Source organism: Pyxicephalus adspersus, chromosome 6 (assembly GCF_032062135.1).
Source record: "Pyxicephalus adspersus chromosome 6, UCB_Pads_2.0, whole genome shotgun sequence".
Classification (NCBI taxonomy): Eukaryota; Metazoa; Chordata; class Amphibia; order Anura; family Pyxicephalidae; genus Pyxicephalus; species Pyxicephalus adspersus.
The window spans coordinates 76,004,316-76,013,945 of record NC_092863.1 but is presented as its reverse complement, the minus strand read 5'-3'; the positions used below and the strand labels follow the sequence as shown (position 1 = coordinate 76,013,945).

Here is a 9,630-nt window from a genome sequence, read left to right as displayed (position 1 = left end):
AAGATGTCAGCATGCAGCAGACAGGTGGACATACAGGTGAAGGAGGCGGGGCTTAGCCTGGTGTCACGTGACGGGGGAAGGGAGCGGCCACGTCTGTGTGTTCTGGGATCTGACGAAGCCACCGGGAGGCTGACAGCCGGGGAGAGCCGGGCACGGGACTCATTACAGCCGGTGAGACTGAATATTAGCTGCATTTATCCTCAGTGTCTGCGTGTCCTAATAATAGAAACCTGAGCGCTTAGTGTTTCCTAGCTGAGCTCCCATCAGCCATAATAAGTTTGATATAGGAGGTGACACATTTAGGAGGAAGTGCTGAGTTGTCACCGGGCACTTCGGTTGTCGGTGCTTGGGAGTGGTGAGAGCTGTTCCTGAGTACACAATGTATTGGAGGTTCTGGCAGTTTTATCTGACTTCCCTCCATGAATATTCTGCACAGAAGGAAACTTTACTTCCCACCCAGTCTACATTTCCTGCTGTATATCTGATCTTCTATACAAACCTTGTAATCATACTATAATGAGAACATTTACTATGCTGATAGGTCAGATTATGGTTTTGGCAGCCAGAATTATTGCAATGCAAATTTTTCTAAATATTGTAGCAGGAAATTAAGCTTACATGTGACAAGTTTGATCAAAGTTTTACAAATCATCCCACGCTTGCTGTACAAATAATAGAAAAATCCAATTCCCAACTTATTTACTATAAAAGTTAGATCGTTCTATTGAGCCTATTTATAAAACAGGGAATCAATTCCCTGGTGGGAATCTTCCAGGTCCATGTGTTTTAGTGGCAGTAATTGATTCCTAGTGGGGAATGTTTGAGGAAATGTCAGATTCCCAGTTTTATAAATAGTGCTCTTTGTGTTGAATGCATGATTGTGTATAAATAACCACTTCCTAAATAAATCAATCGGTAGTCCTGGATTAACTGCTTAACCTCCACATTCACCTGACGGAACAAACTTTTTTATTGGACTATAACCTATTCATAGTTTCTAGCCTGAGGCATATCCCTGTTTAAATCAAACAAAAGAAAAGATGGAATGTTTCAGGCTAATAATTTGCCATGAAATTCAAAACCCAAATTCTTTGTAACAGGGGTGTCATACTCTGGCCCGCGGGCCAAATCTGGCCCACAAGATCCTTTTTTTTTTTTTTTGGGCCCTCAAAGAATTCTGAAAATGAATTACATCTGGCCCGCCTAGCTGCTACTACGTATTGCAACGATTGATGCCGCTACTACAATTCCCGGCGTCTATAGACCAGCTGCCTATGCGTGGCCCCGGTTGTTTGATTTACAGTGCTGCATAACATATTGGTGCTATATAAATCCTGAATAATAATAATAATGGAAGCGGCACAGCAGTTAATTTCAATCTTCTATATCGGGCAGTACTAGCAGCAGGAAAACAATGGGTTAAATCGTCCCAACTGTTTTTCTATGACTGTAGTCCATAGCTGGGAGGACTTACAGTCAGTATTAGGATGGGGAACTATTATAGTGTGCTGGATCATGCACAGAGAATCTCCATTCATTTCCTTACACATGGCGGGATCCACATGAATCTCTGTTACCACCTCACATCATCCTTTTCAATACATGCAATATATAGACATTATTCTTTCACACCCATCATGTGACGCAAAGCCTAGGCAATGATCACATGGTGTCCTACTACCAGGGGCATTGTGTTTGTTTCAGTCCATTAGAGAGTGCATAGTGTAATATTTAGTGTCAGAGAAACATGTGATGTGAGAGCATGAACAACACACAGGCTGCATAGATAGAATGTCTTTTCATCCCTAAAGTGTGTGTAGAGGGGTTTGTTTTTGTTAGTTATGGATGAAGTAGTAAACTTCCTCAATTTTTTAAATAAATTTCAAGTTTGGCCTGCAACTTGCTCTAAGTGTTTAATTTCGGCTCTCTGTGTATTTTAGTTTGACACCCCTGCATTGACACATTATTATAAAAATAATAACTCATCTCGTCATCGATCCTATTACATCAGTGTTTCTCAGTCGGGGTTCCTCCAGAGGTTCCAGGGGGCTCCATGAGCGATGAGAAAATTGTCTTTCTCAGGTCAGTTTAACTGACACCAATAATCTTTTTGGCTATCTGTAAGGGTGACATTCTTTTTAATGACCAACAATTTAAGAGGAATTCTTCCTACTTCCTACTGACCACCACACTAATGTACTGTGAGTTGTGGATATAGTAATTATAGCCGGGGTTCCCTGAACACCTGAAAAATATTTCAAGGGTTCCCTTTTGGTAAAATGTTGTGAAATACTGGTCCAGATGATATATTACAAATTATTGGTTTAATCCAAAACAGCATTGCAATTTCCAGCATTGGATTGAAGTAACAATTAGAGGTGGTTGGAAGAATGCTGAAGACATGAATGTGATAATAAATTAATATTTTCTATTAATGTGTCAATGAACTTCTTAATAGCTGTTTAATAAAAATGAATATTGGTTTTGTGGGACTACATCAAAACACTTGTCAATTCGTGGTCATCAGAACCTTGTTCCTTTAATGAACTCCACGCACAGACATAGGGAAGTGCAAAGTGTGCCACTGAATGATGGCCCTGGACCCCCCTCCACTAATAGGGGCCCTAAGTCATTGACAGGGGCCCACTTTTTGCTACATCTCCCACTAATCATGTGTTAGTTACATGGGGCAATGCCACATCATCCACTAAAAACCTATGTAGGAGCCAATGGACCCATCTACTGTACTTCTGTAACGGACTGTGGAAATTCTTGAATTGTGGAAAACCACAATTTGTCAAAGTTGAGCACTTGGTTGTCAGTTGGTATTTGATGTGGTGACAATGTAGGTATAGACAATGGAAATGTGCCTGTTACAGCCTTTCTCTACGGTTTTACTTTAGATGAATCAGAAATGTTCAGGTCCCTGCAAACCCCTATAACATTTTTCTGGGGTCAATGGAAAAAAGAGCCTCATTGATTGGTGGCTAGTGGAAAGAATGTCATGTCCTCCTACTGTGGTGACTGGAATAGAACTTTATAGACACTATTGTACATCGTTATGATCTTGTGGCTGGCTATTGGCCCAAAGCTACGCAGGCATCATCCACAGTTCAAAGAAAACCTAGAACCTCTGGAGGAACCTTGCAGGTCCACTTAACCCTGGTTAAGAATAGCTTTGCTTTTGCTATCTTTATCAATGCCAGCTATAAGGATTTAGGAGCCAAAGCTGCTGCCTAAGGCCTCATTATGCCTTAATCATTCCCTGGGTAGGAGCTGGAAGATTGAACTAGAGTGTTAAATGGAAAACTGGTTGTTCAAGAAATACAGAAATGTAAAACTCTTCTTTAGTGAAGAATAAGGTTTAGGTGGCTGGACACGTTTTTATAGTATTCTTTACGGGGCAGTAAAGAATTGATCTATAGACTATAGCTGCAGTTGATATATCGTACCATCCCTTGCACTGATGACAATTTATGTGTTTAATACTCTTCAGTTAAAGCTTTGTGGTTAAGTAATAATCAGTACTGCAGTAATGACTTATGTCTTCTCTGTGTCTTATTTATACAGGAGAACCTACCATAGTGATGGCTGACACTCTGGCTAATTACCATTGCTGCCCATCAGAAGAAGAGGAAGATTTCATGGCCGGAGGGGACCTGGGAGAAGGTTTTGGGAGAAAGCCCGGTGGCTTGTACGAGGCTATTGAGGGGACTGTAGCCAGGACATTTAAAATGAAAAAAGGATCTGATGCCCATGGTCACTACCATCTTGTTAAGAAGGGTGATGATGTTTCAACTGTAAAATGCCATGGAGGAAAGTACAGTAACTCTGAGGACAGGAGTGTTTTTAAACCTTCCACAGAGAGCTATGTGCAGTGCAGGCAAAACAGCATCGGTAAGACCATCAGAACTTTTGGGGTTGCTAAATGTTTATTCCTAATGACAAGGAGTCAAAAAATCCCCTATTCTCGATTGTGCATTTTAACTGTTTGTGAATTACATATTAATTTCTGCACACTCTGGGAAATACCACTTTGTAGGCTACAGCATATTGTACTGCTGCACTGCAGAAAATGAATTATTCTTTTTCAGGCTTATAAAAAGGAAGATACGGTCAATAGGCAATAAAATAAATGGCTGTCAATAGATGTTGGATCCAGGTAGAAAAAGAAAGATTCCTTTAATAGTGATGGCAGATCTGTGCAAAAATTGAAAGATAAAAAGAAACTTGCTAAAAGTGATAAAAAAGTGTTGTTGAATTTGCATTCATTCTAATTCTGGGAATGGGTATCTGGTTCACAATAGACTGCACATGCAGCTAATTTTCCAAGCAAAGATCTTTGAAGCATCCTGTGATGTTCTTGCAGCTGACGTAGCTTGGCATTGGGAGATGTGAGCAGTGGGAGACATAAGCATTCACTTTTTCACAGTATTGTTTATGTTCTGACAGGGTTCGTTTAAACTAAAACTTTGGCCAGGCTTAGGACATTCAAATATTTACATATTCTTAGCAGGTATTAAAAAAGCCTTAAGGGTGAGTTCACAATGTTGTGCTACAGTAACACAATGGGCCTGATTTATTAAAGCTCTCCAAGGCTGGAGAGAATACACTTTTATCAGTGAAACTGGGTGAACCAGCAAACCTGAAATAGATTTCTTCAAAGTGATTTGCTATTTGTTAGCAAATGTTTTGAATCCTGGACCAGATCCATTCCAGGTTTGCTATATCACCCAGCTTCACTGATAAGTGTATTCTCTCCAGCCTTGGAGAGCTTTATTAATTCTGGCTCAATGCCTCAACTTTTCTGTCTCTCCTCCTGTTCTTTTATTAGAAGTGCAGCCATTCTCAATCAGGGCTCTCTGCAACTGGACATTTCTTTTAGAGGTTGCTAGGTTTTCCCTGAGATGTTGCTGACTGATTTTTATTTAAAGGTGTTTTCATAGTTCCAATGTCACCAATGCTTGGCAAAACCATCAGCAAATATAGTTATGGCTGTCTGTATGGGGACACTTTATCTACTGACCACCAATTTGAGGCATATGTTCCCCATTAACTCCTATAGAATTCATTTTACTAAGGGTTCCCTGAGAATCCCGCAAACCATTATTATGATTTTTTTTAAAAAAGATAAATACATTTTTAAAATAATGATCTTCCTAATGGTGCCTGACAAGGACTGTGGAGGCACTGATTCATTGATCAGCTCACGGTTAAGTGAAGTTATACTATTGTTACTATTATCATTAGTTGTAATATCTTTGGTATTACTAAGGAAATGCAAAATATTTGTTTGCTTTTTCTCCCTCATTATGGGTTTATTTCATTTGAATCTAAGACCGAACAAAAAATGATAGTTACCAAAGTCAAACTATTTGATGACATTAAATATAACAGGTAAAGAATATACACAGTTAAGGTCATACTTACCTAAAAGAGCATCTGAGAAATAAACAAAATAAAAAAATCTGGATGAGAATCGGTATTGGCGTTGGTGATTGTTGTAATGGTGGAAACAATACTGAAGCGTAAGGCTCACTAAAGGTTGCATCATACAACTTAACACTACACTGACGTCATGCTGCGCCTCTCTTGTTTTTCTGTCTGTAGTACAGTTCATGTATTTAGTATAATAAAAAGGCCCAAACTGTCATTCAGAATATAAGAACTTATTTGAATATTATTTTTGATTTATTATTACTAAAACATAAAAATTGCAATGGTCACATTTTTTGTGGACCACCAATACTGCTCCCCTGGGAGTTGGGGGGGGGGGGGAGATTAAGATAGACCGTGAAAGTGCAATTTACACATTTGTGATCGTTTTTTACTTGAATTTGACCATTTATACCCAGACAGATAATGAAGACAATTTATTATTTGCAAGTTGCCATTGGACCAAAAAGTAAGGAAATATCTTCCAACAGGGAACAATTTTTCATATGAAAACTTTTTACTCTTGAAACAGCAAACCTGAAAATCTCCCCGATGGGACACAAGAAGCAAAATATAACCAAAATAATCAGACTAAAAGTTCTGGCTTGACATATATTTAAAAGCCTATTTGCATGGGCAAAGTTCTACATAAGGGCAAATTTTGCTGATGAGTTACTTGGTTTACCCGTGCACCTAGTTAAATATAGACACTCAGAACATTACATTTCTACATTACATATAGGCAGTACAACATCATCATGTTTATACTCTCCCCCCCACATCATCGTTCAAGCCTTTCATGGTTTTGTTGTATGTGTCTCCATCGGGGATATTTTCTCCCTGCCATTTTTGAAGAAGTAAGGCAGTGCATCACCTATTTCTAGTACAGGTATTATAGGGACAAGAAGTGAGAGAAAATCTCCCAATGGCATCACAGACAGAAGTCACAAACTTTATTGATTTAAACGTTTAACGCTTTCCCATTCAAGCTAACATTAAAATAATTGCTGTAGCCATGCTTCATATCTATATTTCCAAATATCTGATGATTCAATGTATTCAAAATACAATAACAGTTTACAAATAGGAAGTTTAAATTCTAGGTGGTAATCTGAATGTTTCATATGCTTTTCTACTCTTTTTCAAAGTATTCACTTTTTTGTTTCTTTGCATATAGATGCAAGCTCTGAAGTCTCCAATGAAGATTTGAGGCAGCGTCTTCAAGACGTTACAGAGGTAGGTTTCACTGATGTAGACTGGTACACATCTCTAGGCATTCATACACTATGAGTTGTTTTAAATGTATTAGACATTGCATTCAATAATTACATAAAATCTAATGATATTCTTATAAAATATAGAGCATTTCAGATTGATATTTAATCAATTTCTCAAATCTCCTGAATGAACATTGATCACTAATGAACATCTCTGTGCTTGATTGAGTGCTACAGACCCTGCTCCTCTCTACTCTGTTATACTAATCTTAAATAGTAGGCAATACTTCCTAACAACCAGCAGCTAATGGGAACACTCCCCTCTGTTAATTATAACAACATCTGTGTTACAGTAAATTGCAGGGAGTGCTCCCATTAGCTGCTGGTTGATAGGAGGTGCTTTCTGTAAGCTTCAGGATTTTTAAAGTTCTGCAATACATTTTGGGCAATGGCTTCTTACATCCCGCAGCTGTAATGTTAGAGCAGCATATTGATGGGGCCATCTTTTTGCTGTAGCCTCTGCACTTTGCAAAGTAGTGAAGCACTTACTGGGTTAGGCATGGACAGATGTAAGACATTTGTCGTTGAAAAGGATCTTTCACGATTGCTTTATGGAGAAGGGAGGGCGGAGATTGAGCGAGCATCACCCTGCTGCGCTCTCTCGCCTTCACTTGCATTACGGTCATTCATTGTTTGTCTATTATGGAATCGCCAGGACGGATCCATGAACAGTGTTGGACACTGTACGCACGTCAGATTCTTGTCCGATACCATCCCTGAAGCAATAATCAGACGAGGATCATCTGACGTGTGGAGGTAGCCTTTTAATGCTGAGCCTCCTATGAGGCCCTATCAAGAGTGCTGCTGTGCAGCAGGTAAAATGATGGTAGCAAAAATTCATGTACTTAGGTTATTTCTATCCAAAAACACACTTGGACTAATAATAAATGTGTTACTGATTAAAAAGGTAATTTTTATATCTGCTGGGTGTTCAGATTTATTAGTATATAAAAACTAGATTTGTGAAAATCCTGAGCCTCCCTGCGTTTGTTTCCAGTTTTTTTTATTCTTTGAGAACATTCTTAGTATTGTTTAGTCTGCTAATTAGTCCTGGAATTATACCAGTATTTGCTTTGACCTGGGATTGCAAGTCCTTCTTAACCAGTTATACAAGTTCCCCAGCCTCAGTACTGATGATTGTGGAGAGAATGTATAGAGAATATAATGCTTTGTCTGTGGAGAGCTTACACTGCAAGTGCTTCAAACAATGGTCATGTTTTTTAATTGAATTTTTATAATTCTAGGGCAGGTTTATTAAAGATAAGGGAAGTAGTGGTGCACCACAAGAATAGAGTGGTTGCAGGTGGTAGGTATTCCACTTCAAAGGAAAAAACGACTGTTTGCTAATGGTGTTGGATTAATATTAATATCTTGTATTTATGTAGCACCTAAATATTGCACAGAGCTTTATAAAGTCCATAGTCTATCACTAACTGTCCCTAAGAGGAGCTACCTGGATGTATTTGGGGTTATCAGACAAGAGGTAACAAATAAAAATTGGTTACAATCCTTCAGATTCCATCTGACAGTGGCCAGCCTGTGGTGTCTACAGGCACCCATACACACAAAAATGACCAGGGAGATTGATGTGTCTTCCCATATCTGTGCTGTAACTGTTGATTATGGGCTTCTGTTATGCAACAATAAACACATTTGATTTTTTTTTTCATAACTGTTTTATTAGGAATTGTTTAAAAAAAATTACAACATCACTGCATGCCTAAATTAGTCTTTTTGTCCATACAATATCATATGTGAAAAAAAAAATATCCAGCGGCTTTATGTTCTCTGTGATTGCCAGGTTGCAAGTTCAAACCCCGATTCAATCTAGCAAAGTATTCTAAAGTTACAGTTTGTGTTTACCCCAAATCAAATTTTAGTTTAAAATGGCTGAATATATTTTAGATACATCAAAATAAAAAGTGTACAAAGTATTACAGCCTAATGTCTCTAAAAATCAGCTACAGTCTGAGGAGTAGGAAAGCCTACTGTTTTTTCCAGTGGTCTAACACATTCCCTCTAGTCCATGCTTTCCGATCAGCAGGTAGTATGAGCTTTGCTATAGGTCTGAGTGAGTCAGTGCTGCATTTATTATTGGAGTATAAGAGCCAGTAGGAATGATTTAAAAATAATGCTAAAAAATGATTTAACTTTGGGGTCCCATCATAGTGCAGTCAGGATCCCTGAATACAGCCTTGAACATATTTCTACCCTGTGGGTAACACTGGAGTATAGTCTATTTGAATTTGAGTTGGCTATATCGAACACAATTTAGTACCAGTTAATATGATTTGTCAACCTATCTCACTGTTATTTATCTAACACTAATTCCCTTAGGAAGTGGATTTGTTAAGAGTTGAACTTGAGGCCTCTCAAAGACAACTGGATGGGAAGGATGAAGCATTGAAGATTCTGCAGGGCATGGTGAGTTATATGGAACTTCTGTACCCTAAAATTGCTGTGGATTTTTACATAGTCCCCGTCAGTATACAGGGATTTTTTAAATTTTGCAATAGCTACAGCTTAAAGCATAACTAAAGTGAAAATAATAAAAAAACACATTTACCTTTAATCCTGCAGATCCCTCGATGGTGCTGGACCTGTCCGCCATCAGGTCCTGCGTTGTCCTAGAATTCTTCTTCATCCCGGTGCTACGCAAGCGCCAGGCGCAGCCATTTTGCTCTTTCCTTCCAATCTTCTTGCTACGTCACCCGATCTCGCACTGCACAAGTGTGAGATTGGGTGATGTATCCCCCTGCAAAGGGAAAAAAAAATAAGAGAGCCAATCTCACTGCGCATGTGTGAGATCGGCATCTACTATGGAGCAAACGGAGCTTCCCAGGATTTGTGATGTAGGTATCCCGGAAGGCTCTGCGGTCCCATTCAATCTTGATCGCTGCAGTGCTGCCCCTTTTTT

General features: G+C 38.9%; 1 protein-coding gene across 1 annotated transcript in view; it reads left to right on the top strand.

The window, feature by feature from the left end:
• Window positions 1–51: 51 nt before the first annotated feature.
• The window catches only part of CCDC125 (coiled-coil domain containing 125), a gene marked incomplete in the record, with an annotated part of 22,783 nt that continues 13,204 nt past the window's right edge, over window positions 52–9,630 (top strand). The window contains 4 exon segments of the mRNA XM_072416223.1: window positions 52–171; window positions 3,571–3,897; window positions 6,614–6,672; window positions 9,051–9,137. Of these exon segments, the coding sequence (XP_072272324.1) occupies window positions 3,588–3,897; window positions 6,614–6,672; window positions 9,051–9,137 (456 nt within the window).